The 14,188-nt window shown below is 52.9% G+C and overlaps 2 protein-coding genes across 3 annotated transcripts in view; both read right to left on the reverse strand.

Annotated features, from left to right (window-relative positions):
• Positions 1-825: 825 nt before the first annotated feature.
• LOC126934391 (all-trans-retinol 13,14-reductase-like) lies at positions 826-5,255 on the reverse strand. Its single transcript, XM_050755214.1, has 7 exons — positions 5,234-5,255; positions 4,667-4,786; positions 2,303-2,441; positions 1,944-2,053; positions 1,704-1,870; positions 1,341-1,500; positions 826-1,084 (listed from the first exon to the last, which is right to left on the reverse strand). Exons 1-7 carry the CDS (start codon positions 5,253-5,255, stop codon positions 945-947), a joined length of 858 nt encoding a protein of 285 aa, XP_050611171.1. The 3' UTR covers positions 826-944.
• A 3,185-nt stretch (positions 5,256-8,440) lies between these two features.
• Positions 8,441-14,188, reverse strand: part of TCF7L1 (transcription factor 7 like 1) — a 180,724-nt gene continuing 174,976 nt past the window's right edge. For both annotated transcript variants that reach the window (XM_050753037.1, XM_050753036.1), the window contains 5 exons: positions 13,350-13,493; positions 12,063-12,222; positions 11,869-11,976; positions 11,039-11,114; positions 8,441-9,801 (listed from right to left, as the gene is read on the reverse strand). In XM_050753037.1, the coding sequence (XP_050608994.1) occupies positions 9,368-9,801; positions 11,039-11,114; positions 11,869-11,976; positions 12,063-12,222; positions 13,350-13,493 (922 nt within the window). In that variant the 3' untranslated portion in view covers positions 8,441-9,367. The remainder of the gene's footprint in view (positions 9,802-11,038; positions 11,115-11,868; positions 11,977-12,062; positions 12,223-13,349; positions 13,494-14,188) is intronic.

A 14,188-nucleotide genomic window follows, 5' to 3' on the forward strand; every position in this document is an offset into this window, starting at 1 on the left:
GCCATTGCTGGGAACACTCTGTTGCCTCCCTGTGCTGTCCCCTGCTGTGCCGTTGTCTGGAATGCCTTGCAGCCTGCCTCAACACAATAAGGTAATCTTCTAACCAGTCCATGACCTGACTCCTGACGTCACCCTTCCCTGCGTCACCCTTCCCCGCATATTTGGAGGATGAGGCTTGATTGAGGCTCGGGTACTGAGCTCCCTGAAGGTGCCTTGATGCTGGCACATCGAGAACCAGATGCCACCCCGATCATAAGGAAGACAGACCCAGGACTTCCATATGAACTGGATATGATCATCTGACGTGCCCCCTAATAACTGATGGATCCCGCTGTTACTCCAAAGCTCCAGACCACACCGGGCCAGACACAGGCATTTCCCGTGCCCTGAAGAGCCACTGAACCCAGAACAAAAGAGATCTAGAGCTCTCCAAACCTATGGAATGGCAACCAAAACAATGCCCAGGTTTTGAGTTAAGCCTCATTGGTCTCCCTTCTCCCTCAACAGTGTAGAACTGTGCAGCACAGCACTAAGTGAATGAGAGCAGAAGCCTCAGGACAGAACTGAACCCACCAGCTTGAGCTGACAACACTGCCAGGCATTCTATCCACCGATGGAATTTTCTGTGATCACTGAGTGAGGAGGTATGGGTGAGCGATGCAGAGCGCTGCCCGTCATGAGACATCAAGCTATCCAAGTCAATATCCTGTTAGTAGGGACGGGATGTTATAAAAGGCATAATGATCTCACCTGCCGCAGCTGGAAGCAATGATTCCATTGCCCCAGATTCGGAATTGTGATTTAAACTAGGCCTCTCTTCAGGAATCAGAACCAAATTAGAGTGCCTTATATGTGCAAGGAACTAATGCAGAAAGACATTATGGGTAAGTCAAGGGAGATGCCCCAGCCATTGGGCAGATTCCTCTGACTCCTCCCTGATGGAACTAATTCTTCTTCTTCTGTGCCTGGATCCTAGAGCCAAGATCCTTAAGGTCTGAGTACAAGTTCCGCTTCAGGATGGCACTGCTGCACAGCAGGGCACCTTGCAGGGCCCCGACCAGCCCACAGGTGAAGATATCCTGGCCTAGGAGGCAAGAGCAGAGGCCCCTGAGCGTGACCTAGGCAGGCCCAGGGAGGGTGGGGCCCTGGTGCTCTTCCCTCCACATGAGGGCCACCCAGAGCTGGCTCCAGTCAGGACCAGGGCCGCAGCCTGCCCAGGCAGCCCTGCTCAGGGGATGAGAAGCTGCAGGGGACAGCAGGGCCTGAGGACAGGAAGAGAGGACATTGGGCGACAGGGGCCCAGGGTCTCAGGTCCTGACAACCTGGGGCAGTGAGTATACCTGTCAGGTAGAGGTTGGGGATGGGGCTCTGGGCCCTCAAGGAGGCCATCACACGGGGGTGCAGGCGGCCCAGGTCATGGTCAGCCCCGTAGCAGGCACCTCGGGGAGCAGCCAGATAGAACTGGTTGGTGAGTGGGGATCCTGCAGTCACACTCTCCACCTGAGGGCACAAAGGGTGGGGCGGGCACGTGAGATCCTGGCTCCCCTCCCTCTTCCACTGTCTCCCATTTGCTGACTGCAGGTATGGGTGCCCTGTCCTTCCCTGGGGCTCATGTCGTGGGGCCCAATTCCCCTGTCTTTGCAAGGAAAGGGCAGAAATGGCACCATGAGGTCCGTCACCACCCCAAATATTTTACCCCCTACCTTCCCCTCCAGCTGTGGGAACAGTTTCATGACCACTGACATAGAGGCTTCCACAAAGGAGTTTTTGAAGGTCTCATAGTCACTGCCCCACTTTCCCTTCAGCTCCGCCTGCCACTCTTCAAACCACTCGTAGGCGCTGGGTATGAGCATGATCATGCTGGACCGGTCTGGGGGTCAGAGCTGATATTAGTACTGCCCGGCCCCTCCCTCCAGCCCCTCACCCGGGACCCGCAGCCCCACCTGGGAATCGGTCCTCCCAGGTCGGATCCTTGGCTGATGGGAAAGCGATGAACAGAAGAGGGATGTGTTCCGCAGCCTTTTCCCTGGGCATGGAGACGTAGCGCTCCATCCTGCGTGTGACAGGAGTGTGGTGCGATCTCCAGGCTTTTGTCCTCAAAACCCCAGAACCACTGCAAGGACTGCTCAGCCCTAGGGACTCCCCACTGAAGCTGAGCCACAGCCTTGAGGTGACAAACTTCCAGGAGCAAATTAGATATTGCCCATTTCCTCCCATTCCATATCCTCTGCTCATTCTCTGAGTCAAGCAGGGAGGCACAGGCCACACGCATACACACCACACACAGACACGTGTGTCTTACGCCTGGTCCATGTCCGTGTCATGGTAAACATAGTAGTTGGTGGACGGCAGATGCAGGTCCTCCTTGGTGCCTCGCAGGCAGATGAAAACAGACATCATGCCTAAGCCAGGCCGAACCATCCCCAGCTGCTGCTTCACACCTGCCAAGGGGAGTGGTTGGTGCCTGTATGAACTATGACCAGAGACGGCCACTCCCTGCTCCTAGGAGAGCTTCAGGGTGCCCGCTCACTGTGTCCTGAGCCTTATCCTCAGTGCCCAGGCCAGTTTTACAGCTGTTTCAACTTGACGTTGGCAGGGGCCTGCTCTTCTATCTCCTCCTGCCTGGGAAGGACACTGCCCTGGGTTCCTATTCTTCCACCTCCCCCGCCTCTACACCAAGACCCTTCAGAGGCAGGCGACCCCCAGCCCTGGTCCTCAGCCCCCATGAACTGGCTCAGCACCCGCAGGAGGGTCAGGCTTACTGCCTCCCATCTTCCCCTTCGTGTCTTGAAGTGGGAAGCGCGTGACTGGGCTCCCTCTATGAAGACCACACACGTGAACAGCAGCTCATTACCAGCCTGATTTCAGGATTAACTTTTATGCAGCCATGGAGTGAGTGAACATGCATGATTCCTAGTGTGATGTCAGAACACGTAGGCCTCCAGAAGGATGCCATGCATGTGAGCAAAGGCAGGCAGCCTGACTAGTACTTGGCATCTCAGGACTCAGCTGGAGGGAGGAGGGAAGAACCGCACTATGGCAGAGGCCGCAGCCACTGTGGGGCACCTGATGTCCCCCAGACCTAAACAGCTGGGCTTCCCCACTCCTCAGCAGATGACCCGAGACCGGTGTTCCAGAAACTGCCCCCACAGATTCTTCTGCTGTCTTCCCATTCCCGGGACCCGCTCTGGCACCTGCCTGAGGGATGCTGGGCCCCTGGCTCCTCTGCTTTTTCCTTTTTTAAAAAATATTTATTTTTAGATGGAGTCTTGCTCGTCGCCCAGGCTGGAGTGCAATTGCATGATACCTGCTCACTGCAACCTCCGCCTCCCAGGCTCAAGCGATTCTCCTGCCTCAGCCTCCCGAGTAGCTGGGATTACAGGCACGTACCACCACACCCACTAATGTTTGTATTTTCAGTAGAGATGGAGTTTCACCACATAGGCCAGGCTATTCTCGAACTCCTGACCTCAAGTGATCTGCCCGCCTTGGCCTCCCAAAGTGCTGGGATTGAAGGCATGAGTCACTGCGCCCGGCCTGCTTCATTCGTGTAACTAAATATTTGTGAGGCCCTCAGGTTGTATTCAGGAGGAAGAGACACAGGAACAGGGATGGAGGGCAAGAGGGACAGATGGCTCTAGCTGGGCTGCCTGGGTAAGATGCTGGGCCTGGCCAGGACAGTGTCAGTTCCCAGAGGTCCTGGGACAGGGGAGAAGGGAGATCAGTGTCACAGAGAGAAAGGCAGGAAGTAACAAAGGCAGAGCCTGTCTGTGCACCACGCCCAACCCCCCTGCTTTGCCCCTGGGCTGTCTCTGCCTCACCCCCTCAGCTCCCCAGGTCTGAGAGAGGGGAGGCCGTGCAGGCTGTAGGCCCAGCCACGTGGGGCAAGGGAAAGAGAGGCTGGCATTGGTGGAGCCACCCTATGCCCTGGAGACAATCACAACTCACATACCACCCAGTCCCCATGAGGAAGGCCAGGACCTCGCTTTACCCCCCAGCCCGCTCTGCTGTCCCCTTCCCCGGTTCCTTAGGGAGCAGCTCCCGGGCCCACCCTCTGGGGTCAGGGCTCCTTCCCCTGCTCTCTGGCTCCTGCACCAGCCAAGGTTTCTGCCACAACACATCCGGAGCTGCTCTGTGCTCTCCACCTCCCGCCCCAGCCTGAGCCCTTCATCTGGGCCCCTCTCTCTCACCCCTGCTGGGTTCCTAGTTCGCCCTTCCCAGCGGCCTCCATTCCTCAGATCACACCAGATGCATCCAGTTACATGAAGTGGCGGGACCTCTCAGCCGCGGTGGCTCAGCGGCTCTGCTCCCTGTGGGCTGCCTGCTCTCCTGCTTCTCCTCCTGAGGCCTCTTCTCTGGAAGCCCCCTCAACCCAGAAGGGTGAGAGGAGCTGGAGCTTTCAAATCAGACCAGCTACTCCACTCAGCCCTGCCCCTTTCAGCTGAGTGGGCTCAGGACTGTAATTAATCTGTATGGGCCTCAGTTTCCCCAACATTCAATGCTAGGGTTAGGATGATGTTAGAAGCAGCGTTCTCACCTTGTTGCTTAAGTACAATCAGAGGGCCGGCCAAGAAGAGGGGAAGCATGACCCAGATGGAGCAAGTTGGCTCCAGAAGGGGACACGTTGGGGAACCTGCAAGAGGGGCAGTGCAGACCCGCCTTTTACCTGGCAGACAGCGGGCATTCCCCGGCAGTAGGTGCTCATAGGTGTTGAACAGCCCTGCATTGGAGACCACAACGGGGCAATAGATGTTCACCAGCTCATGCCCCTTCCTCACACTGACATCTGCAGGCACAAGTGCTTGGCTGAGGGTCTGTGAGCTCCAGGACAAAGAGGAAGGCCCACGGCCCCCATGGGTCTCTCTCTTACTGTGCCCATTGCTCAGAACTTGGAGTCCAGCTACCTAGACTCAGGCAGGGCAGGCCCCTGGGAAAATGCAAAGTGAGTGAATATCTTTAAGGGATCTCAGACTATCCTATAACTGCTCTGGGCTTCCTTTCCCTGGCTCTGCATCCATTCCTGTGTGTGTATGGACTCTGTCTTTCCTTTACCCAAAGCCCTGGAGAAACTTCAAGGGTTGAAGCCCATCTGATAGAAATCCAGGCCTTTCTCTGCTGTCAGAGTTCCTTTTCAAAGAAACAGTCAGGGGCAGAATAACTGCTTATGTTCAACAATGTACTGCATATACAAGGGTGGTCCCCTCAGATTATAATGGAGCTGAAAAATTCTTACTGCCTAGTGATACTACAGCCATCCTAAGGCAATGCACAGTGTCACACATGTTTGTGGTGATGTTGGTGAAAACAAACTCACTGCACTGCCAGTGATATAAAGAAGTCTATCACACAGAATTATGTGCAGTAAATAGTACTTTTTTTTTTTTTTTTTTGAGACAGAGTCTCACTCTTGTCTCTCAGGCTGGAGTGCAATGGCACGATCTCCGCTCACTGTAACCTCCATCTCCCAGCTTCAAGTGATTCTCTGCCCTCAGCCTCCCGAGTAGCTGGGGCTACAGGCAAGTTTTGTATTTTTAGTAGAGAAAGTTTCACCATGTTGGCCAGGCTGGTCTCGAACTCCTATCCTCAGGTGATCCGCCTGCCTCGGCCTCCCAGTGTGCTGGGATTACAGGCGTGAGCCACTGCGCCGGCCTATAGTACTTTTTAATGAAGGAAATGACTATGTTACTGGTTTATGTATTTGCTATACTTTTATTGTTTTAAACAAAAAAGTTTAAGGAGTAAAAAAAAAGTTTTTGTTTTTGTTTTCTTTGAGAGAGAGTCTCGCACTGCTGCCCAGAGTGGTGTGCAGTGGTGTGATCTCAGCCCACTGCAACCTCCACTCCCGGGTTCAAGAGAGTCTCCTGCCTCAGCCTCCCTAGTAGCTGGGATTACAGGCGCCCATCACTATGTCCGGCTAATTTTTATATTTTTAGTAGAGTTGGGGTTTCAAGGTCATGGTCTCAAACTCTTGACCTCAAGTGATCTGCGCAACTCGGCCTCCCAAAATGCTGAGATTAACAGGCGTAAGCCACTCCACTCAGCCCCCAAAAGACTTTAATTAGAAAAAAGCTCACAGAATAAGGATATAAAGAAAATATTTTTGTGCAGCTGTACAATGTATTTGTGTTTTAAGCTAAGTGTTATTACAAGAGTCAAAAAGTGTTTAAGTTGATAAAGTAAAAAAGTTAAACTAAGGTTAATTTATTCTTGAAGAAAAATAATTCTGTATAAACCTAGTATTGCCTAAGTGTACAGCATCACAGTCACTCATCACTCACTGACACACCCAGAGCAGCTCCCAGTCCCGCACGCTGCATGCCTGGGAAATGCCCTATACAGCCCTGCCATCTTTTATCTTTTTTTTTTCTAAGACAGAGTTTTGATCTTGTTGCTCAGGCTGGAGAGCAATGGTGCGATCTTGGCTCACTGCAACCTCTGCCTCCTGGGTTCAAGCGATTCTCCTGCCTCAGCCTCCCAAGTAGCTGGGATTACAGGCGCCCGCCACCACGCCGTTAATTCTTGTATTTTTAGTAGAGACGGGGTTTCTTCTGTTGGCCAGGCTGGTCTCGAACTCCCCATCTGAGGTGATCTGCCTGCCTTGGCCTCCCAAAGTGCTGGGATTACAGGTGTGAGCCACCGCACCTAGCCATCTTTTCTAAGTTTAGATACACAAACGCTCACCACTGTGTCACAGTCACCTACAGTATTCACTACAGTAGCATGCTGTACAGGCTTGTACCCTAGGAGCAATAGGCTAGACCACATAGCCTAGGTGTGTATACCATCTGGATTTTTTTCTTTTCTTTTTTTTTTTTGAGACGGAGTCTTGCTCTGTCACCCAGGCTGGAGTGCAGTGGCGTGATCTCCACTCACTGCAAGCTCTGCTTCCTAGGTTCACGCCATTCTCCTGCCTCAGCTTCCCGTGTAGCTGGGACTACAGGCGCCCACCACCGTGCCCGGCTAATTTTTTTTTTGTATTTTTAGTAGAGACAGGGTTTCACCGTGTTAGCCAGGATGGTCTCGATCTCCTGACCTCGTGATCTGCCAGTCTCAGCCTCCCAAAGTGCTGGGATTACAGGCTTGAGCCACCGCGCCTGGCCCCCCATCTGGGTTTTTCTAACTACATTCTATGATGTTCGCACAGTGCAATTGCCCAACGACGCATTTGTGAGAACGTTGTCTCAGTTGCTAAGCGATGCATGACTGTATATGAAATGTCTAGAATAGACAAGTTCGGAGACGGAAAGTAGATTAGCGGTTGCCTAGGGCTGGGGGAGATGGGCAAAATGTGGAGTGATTTTCAAAGGATATGGGGCTTCCTCTGGGGCGGACAAAATCTTTCTAAAATCAACTGTGGTGATAGGTGCGTAACTCTGAACATACAGCCGATGAATTGTCTACTTTTTTTTTCTTTTCTGAGATGAAGTTTTGCTCTGTTGCCCAGGTTGGAGTGCAGTGGCGCCATCTCGGCTCACTGCAACCTCCGCCTCCCAGGTTCAAGTGATTCTCCTGTCTCAGCCTCCTGAGTAGCTGGGATAACAGGCACGCACCATCATGCCTGGCTAATTTTTGTATTTTTAGTAGAGACGAGATTTTGCCATGTTGGCCAAGCTGGTCTGAAACTCCTGACCTCAGGTGATCCACCCACCTCGGCCTCCCAAAGTGCTAGGATTACAGGAGTGAGCCACCACACCTGGCCTGAATTGTATACATTTTTTATTTGAGGCAGAGTCTTACTCTGTCGACAAGGCTGGAATGCAGTGGCACAATCATAGCTCACTGCAGCCTTGAACTCCTGGGCTCAAGCGATCCTCCTGCCTCAGCCTCCTGAGTAGCTGGGACTACAGGCTTGTGTGCCACCATCCCCAGCTAATTTTTTTTTTTTTTTTTTTTAAGAGATCAGGTCTTGCTATGTTGCCCAGGCTGGTCCTGAACTCCTGGCCTCAAGTCATCTTCCTGCCCCAGCCTCTCAAAGCATTGGGATTATAGGCAAGAGCGGCTCTGCCCAGTTGAACTGTATACTTTAAATGGGTGAAGTGTAACTTTAAATGGCTGAAGTATGTCTCCATAAAGCTGTTACAAAAAAATTAATTGTGGTGCTAGATACTATGGAAAGTGTCCAAAAGATGCTTCCTCACATCTTGGCAATTACAAGTCAAATGGGTGATAGAAGCATAAGCTGAATGTCTTCCAGGTGGCAAATTCATTTAAATTAACTGTAAACATGATTCCCCCCTTTGCAGCTCAGTCACAGACACTGACTGGCCTGTGTACATTGGAGACAGGAAGCTGGGCTCAGGTTTTCTGAGGGTGTCAGGCATGCCTTACAGTCCCCTGTGGCAAGTGGCGATCTTCCTTTGCATATATGCGAAAGTCTAACACAGGGTTTGGGAGTGAAACGGGTGGTTTGATTCAACAAAAGCACTAAAGAAACACTCAGAAAAGGTCTTGCAACTGCAATTTTATTTTCTTTTGTGAAAATAAACAACTGGGAATTTAAATTGCTCCAAAAACCATAAAAACAAAAAGAAATACACACAGAAGAAGCATGTGAGGTGATGGGGAAGGGAACAAGGTCTCTAGAACTTTGGCAGATTGTGCTGGCACGGACCCAGGTGACAGGAGCCAGACCATGGGGCCGGCCCTGCCTGCCACTCTGGGACTGTGAGGGGATGATCGCCACTGGCAAGGACAGGGAGGAACACAGACTTCTTCGCTGAGCAAGTGGCAGGCACCTTGAGTCCCTTTAAATGGGGGGGTTGGGGGGAAATCATTTCAGAGGACCCGCTTGCTCCACTGAAAGCTGGGGTTGGCGAGTTTGGGCCCACTGAGGGAGGATGCTGGTGGCAGCAAATCAGGCCATGATGTCTTCTCACATGGTGATGGCCTCACACTGGGCAGAGGACAGAGGACGAAGAAGAACCCACGGTATTGAGCAGACGATGAGAACTTGGACTGGGTAACAGGAAATACCACAATGGCAGAGCTGCAGATGGAGTGGGGGAAGCTGGGGCAGGCGGCGGGGGCGAGAAGAGACAGGAGATAGAAAGTGCGAGAGAGGTAGAGAGAGAGGCACCCTCTGCCCAGGTCCATCCACCACAGCACCTACGGGACGAACAGCACGCTACTTTTCAGTTCTTTTTCTTATAAAGATTTTTTTTTGTTTTGTTTTGTTTTGTTTTTTAAAAAAGCCTTAAGATCAGCTACTGGTTACATCTACAAACTGTAAAGTGCTGTTGTTACCAGCCACTTTACAGAACAGTCCAGAGTGGTCAAATATTGACCAATAAAGTCTCCTTTTTCTTTTTCTTCTGAATCATTACTACTCAATGAGTCATGTGACAGCCTGCAGGGGTCAGGGGGCAGCTTAGTGGGCAGACTTGGTGACCAGGGAAAGAGGCTGGGCCTGTAGCACCGGGAGGGCCTGGTGGGCATGGAGTGTGGCGGGAAAGGACGGGGGAGAGGCCAGCAGAGCTGTGGGCATGGACCCAAGGGGGAGGGGCCGGGACAGGAGGGGAGGCTGGCTGCCCATCTGGCCAGAGGAGGAGGCTGCAGCCTTAGCTGACAGGAAGGCAGCAGAGTGGAGAGCCAGCTGGGCCCGGGTTTCTGGTTTGGTGGTGAGGGAGAGGGGCTGGGCTTGCTCCGAATGGGTGGCAGCAGGGGCAGCTGGTGAGGCCAACGCTGCAGAGGGGGTGGCCGGGGAGTCCAGCATGCTCCCGTGGGAGGAGGCAGGGCTGTCACAGGGCTTCTCGGGGGGCAGGTACTGAACACATGGCTTCTTGCTCTTGGAGGCCAGAGCACCTAGGGGGAAAAATACAAGAAAGAGTGAGCAGCTATAGCTCTGGGAGAGGCGGAGGCTGAGGAACAGCCCTGGTGATACATGTGCTTTGGAGACACAGGCATGCTTTTGGCGAGGACCTGACATTACTTCCAAGGCTTTCGAGACTAGGAAACTGCATTCGCAAATACCCAGCGCACAGAGAAGAGGCAACGCCCAAACTGATGAAGATCCACCCAGCATCGGATTAGAGAGAAGACGGCTCAGTGTCTCACAGGACCACTCTCCCTTTCTAAAGCTCGCAACTTTTGGGATGAAGCTCCGGTTTGCTTTGAAATCTCTGGCTTATGGTATTAACACAGTCAGAGGGAGCGCATGCCTGCTGAGCAGCGCGCCAGACAGCGGGTTCCACAGCACGCACGGGTCCCACTCATGTGCACTCCTATGTGTAATGGAAGGAAGGAAGGAAGGGAGGAAGGGAGGAGGGGAGGGAGGAAGGGAGGGAAGGAAATAGGGAGGCAGGGAAGGAGAAAGGGAGGGAGGGAAAAAGGGAGGGAAGGAAATAGGGAGGGAGGGAAGGAGAAAGGGAGGGAGGGAGAAAGGGAGGGAGGCAGGGAAGGAGGAAGGGACGAAGGAAGGAGAGAGACTGAAAGCACTTTACATCATGCAAGCAGCGATACACTTGTCCTGGAGTAAGCATGAGACGGAGGTGTGACCTAAATATTAACAATAGTCGTCACAGTGTAAGCATCTTTCTGTGCTAGGCATGATTCTGGTATAAAGAGATTTTATACACGGTTTTGACACAAAGTGCCTCCTAAACCCAAGCAAACTATTTTTTCCGGTGTTCAACCAAAGAAACATCCAAGGAAACCCTGGCTGTCCTCGATCCACTGACAGGTGGGATGTCAGGGGCTCATGTGCTGCTTTCCTAAGGGCATTTCAAAGACAATTTCAGCCTCATTCCATTAACCCTCAGGTAGGATGATTCACTTTTCAACGGAATTAAAAAGTGCCTAGGCTTTGAAGTGACAAAGTCCTGGGATCAAATCCTACCACCACCACTGAAGCAGAGTACCTGGGAAAATGCCTTCACACCTCAGAGCCTCTTAAGTGGCCACCTCGAGAAAGGGGTAGTAACACCTGCCCGCGAACACCGAGGCAGAAGCCCTGACCCGTCATGGAGCTAGAGACGGCATGGGCGGGTGTGGCTGTGACGGAAGGAAAAGCAGGAGAAGAGGCCAGTGCCCCCAGACGCACCCTCTGCCTCCTGGACTTGCTGCTGTGGCTGTGTCTGGGACAGCTGCTTTTCTCTCTTCCTCTTCTTTTTCTTACCCTGGAAAATATAGCAAAAGGAAGAGTTAAGCCGGGAGAGAAGAATGCTGGCTTCTCAGGGGCTCCCAGATCAGAGAGAATACAGGACGTTGCCCTTTACTGCTCTTGATCCCTCAGGGAGGGTGTGGAGAGAGAAACGATTCAGATCACACCCGTGGGAACCCGCGAGGAGGCAGAGGGAGCCCTTCCTCCCCTACAAATGCATTTCCCCTCCAGGTTGGGTGTCCAACGCCTTCTTGGAAGGCTCCTCCCTCCACTGCCCTTCAGACTCTGTTTTTCCATTTCTGTCCCTAGAACAGTGCTTCTTGATCTTTTCTGAGGGGTCCCAGGTCCCTTTGAAAGTTTGATGCAACTGTAGGTCCTCTTACCAGAAAAAAAGCAAAGAAGAACACGCATGCAAAAATTGGCTTGGTTTCCGGGAGCTCAGAGACACGCCCCCTGAGGATCACACACTGGTCTTTGAGCCATGGGTTAGGAGTGGCTAGAGACACTCTTCCCACCACAGCTAAACACGTGCCCTGTGTTATGAAATCGAGGGCAGAGTCCAGTTCAAAGGGAAATGTATAAACTGAAGTCTGTCCTCAGGACTTGTTGACTTCCTGAGAATTAAAACGTCTTCCCTATTTCTAGAGAAGTATGGGCTTCTCCCCCATCTTAAGAGTCCTCTACAAATGCAGTCGCTTTCCTTTGCCCTTCCTCCTCTTGCAGAGCTGCTGTTGGGGTCTGAGCATCCTCTGCCCAGAGCGTGCACTTACGTAGTTGTCCCGGGCTGACCAGGTCGGGTAGAGCTGCGAGTGAAGCTGCCGCTCCTTCCGGGCCAGCTCGTAGTACTTGGCCTGTTCTTCTCGAGACAGGTTGTGCCACTGGGGGAGAGAGGGTCAGAGACGACAGGGAGCCATCAATGCAGGGATGCTGCCCCCGTGGCCTGGAGGGTGAGGGCAGGTCTTACCTTTCTTCCCAGGATCTGGTTAATGGCCGCACTTTCCTTCAGGGTGCACTCAGCCACCACCTTGGCTCTCATCTCCTTCATATACAACATGAAGGCATTCAGAGGCTTCTTCACGTGGGGCTTCTTTTCTTCCTCCTTTTTCACGGTGACTGGTGATTTCCTGGGAAGGCACGTGATTGTAGGTTAGTATGTGTCAGGTGTTACACGACTCATCAATCCCTGCCTGTCACTGAGACGCCGCTGACTGTCTCTGGGGAGGGGCGTGGGCTGCCTGGATGTTAATTCAAGTGGCCCCATGGCTGCGCTCAGCGCCTGAGCACCTTCCTCCCCTAGCTTCCCACCTTTGAATAATCTCCAAGCCAGATTCTTTGAAAATCTACTCTCTAATTTCCTGACAGAGGAACAGAGCGTGGTGGGGGTGCTGAGATGAGCTCTCACTGGAGCTGGCAGGTGCTGGCGACGGCGACAGGACACAGTGTGGGACACTCTGGGCAGAACCAAGGGTGGGGTCTCCTGGGATCTCCAGGGAGCACTGACTTTGGCTTCCTGCCATCTTTATGGCACACGGCCAAGGTAAGGACCCTGGTGCTCGTCTCAGCTAGGCCACCAGCCCACCACGAGTCCTTAAGAAAACACTGTCTCCTTTCTGGGTCTCACCCTTCCATATATCTTATGGTGGGGAGGAGGGGGAGTTAAAAGCTTTCTCAGGTTCTCTTCAGCCTCTGAGACCTGACAGTAAATCTTTTCTTTTTTTTTTTTTTTTTTTTTTTTTTGAGACGGAGTCTCGCTCTGTAGCCCAGGCTGGAGTGCAGTGGCCGGATCTCAGCTCACTGCAAGCTCCGCCTCCCGGGTTCACGCCATTCTCTGGCCTCAGCCTCCCGAGTAGCTGGGACTACAGGCGCTGCCACCTCGCCCGGCTATTTTTTTTTGTATTTCTTAGTAGAGACGGGGTTTCACCATGTTAGCCAGGATGGTCTCGATCTCCTGACCTCGTGATCCGCCCATCTTGGCCTCCCAAAGTGCTGGGATTACAGGCTTGAGCCACCGCGCCCGGCCAAATCTTTTCTTAATAGGAGAGAAGATGCACCACGTCCCTGAAAGGACAGGGACCCAGAAGGTCCGAGGGAGTAAGTCCCGACAGAGAGGGAGAGCCTGGCTGGGGAGGCTGTGCTGCCTGCTGAGTGACACCAAGAGAGAAGAGTACATGGCATTTGCTGCTCAGTGTGTGGACACCCCTCTTCACAGCCTGTACCCTCTCACCCGCAATCCAGGCTGCCGCTTACTTACGCGCTCACTGCAGGGCTCAGGCTGGGGGGTGCCGGTTCCTGCTTGACGATGGGGGAGACGATGGCAGGGTGGGGGATCCCTGAGGTGGGCAGGCCAGGGTGGGCAGGAGCCACCATGTGAGGAGAGAACCGACTGGAGACCAGGCTGTGCACCGGATAGAAACAAATGATAACGGAGGGATTCAGGCTGGATACCTGCCACCCCGCAGAGGACACGGTGGCTCTCTGCCTTGAGGGCACAGGTATGTCCGTGGGGCAGAGTCTGAGGACTAGAAGGCTATTTGTCGTCTTCTAGAGAACCAGGTTTGGGAGATGCCTAATGCCTCTTCCCTCTCCCCACCAACACCCAGGCTGCCCATCTGGTCCTGGAAGCAGGCGGGATGAAACACACAAAAGGGGCAGAGGGTCAGAGGCCCGGGCACGCTGGGGAAAAGAAGGGCTTAGGCTGTGGGCGGCTTTCCTCTGTCCTCAGAGGTTCCACTGTCAGGTAGAGCTGGTCCCTAAGACAGAAATCCCCTTTCACTGTCTCCTCTCCTGACATCATTTCAGGAAAAATCCATCTTCTCCCAGTCCCTGGCTTCACTGCAATATACAGACAGTCTGCAACTTAGGATTTTTGACTTTATGATGGTGCAAAAACGGTATGAATTCAGTACTGTGTTTGACCTAGATGGGGTTATGTCTAGATAAAACCATCATATGGTGCAAATATTCTAAGGTGAAAGTTGTGTTTTCAATGTACGATGGGTTTATCAGGACGTGGCTCTGTCCTAAGTCGGGGAGCACCTGTCCTCAAAATGCTTCTGTGCCAGAGCCCACGGCAGGAGGCAGAGCGCTGGG

The sequence above is a fragment of the Macaca thibetana genome, chromosome 13 (genome assembly GCF_024542745.1).
Source record: "Macaca thibetana thibetana isolate TM-01 chromosome 13, ASM2454274v1, whole genome shotgun sequence".
NCBI classification, from domain to species: Eukaryota; Metazoa; Chordata; class Mammalia; order Primates; family Cercopithecidae; genus Macaca; species Macaca thibetana.

What these genes read in the sequence shown, in the direction of transcription:
- LOC126934391 (XM_050755214.1), bottom strand. Translation starts at nt 5,255, where the DNA reads ATGGCTGTAGTATCACTAGGCA. An exon ending in GAATGCCCGCTGTCTGCCAG is followed by an intron (nt 2,442 to 4,666) that starts GTAAAAGGCGGG and finishes TCCCCTTGGCAG; the next exon opens with GTGTGAAGCAGCAGCTGGGG. An exon ending in GACACGGACATGGACCAGGC is followed by an intron (nt 2,054 to 2,302) that starts GTAAGACACACG and finishes TGTCACACGCAG; the next exon opens with GATGGAGCGCTACGTCTCCA.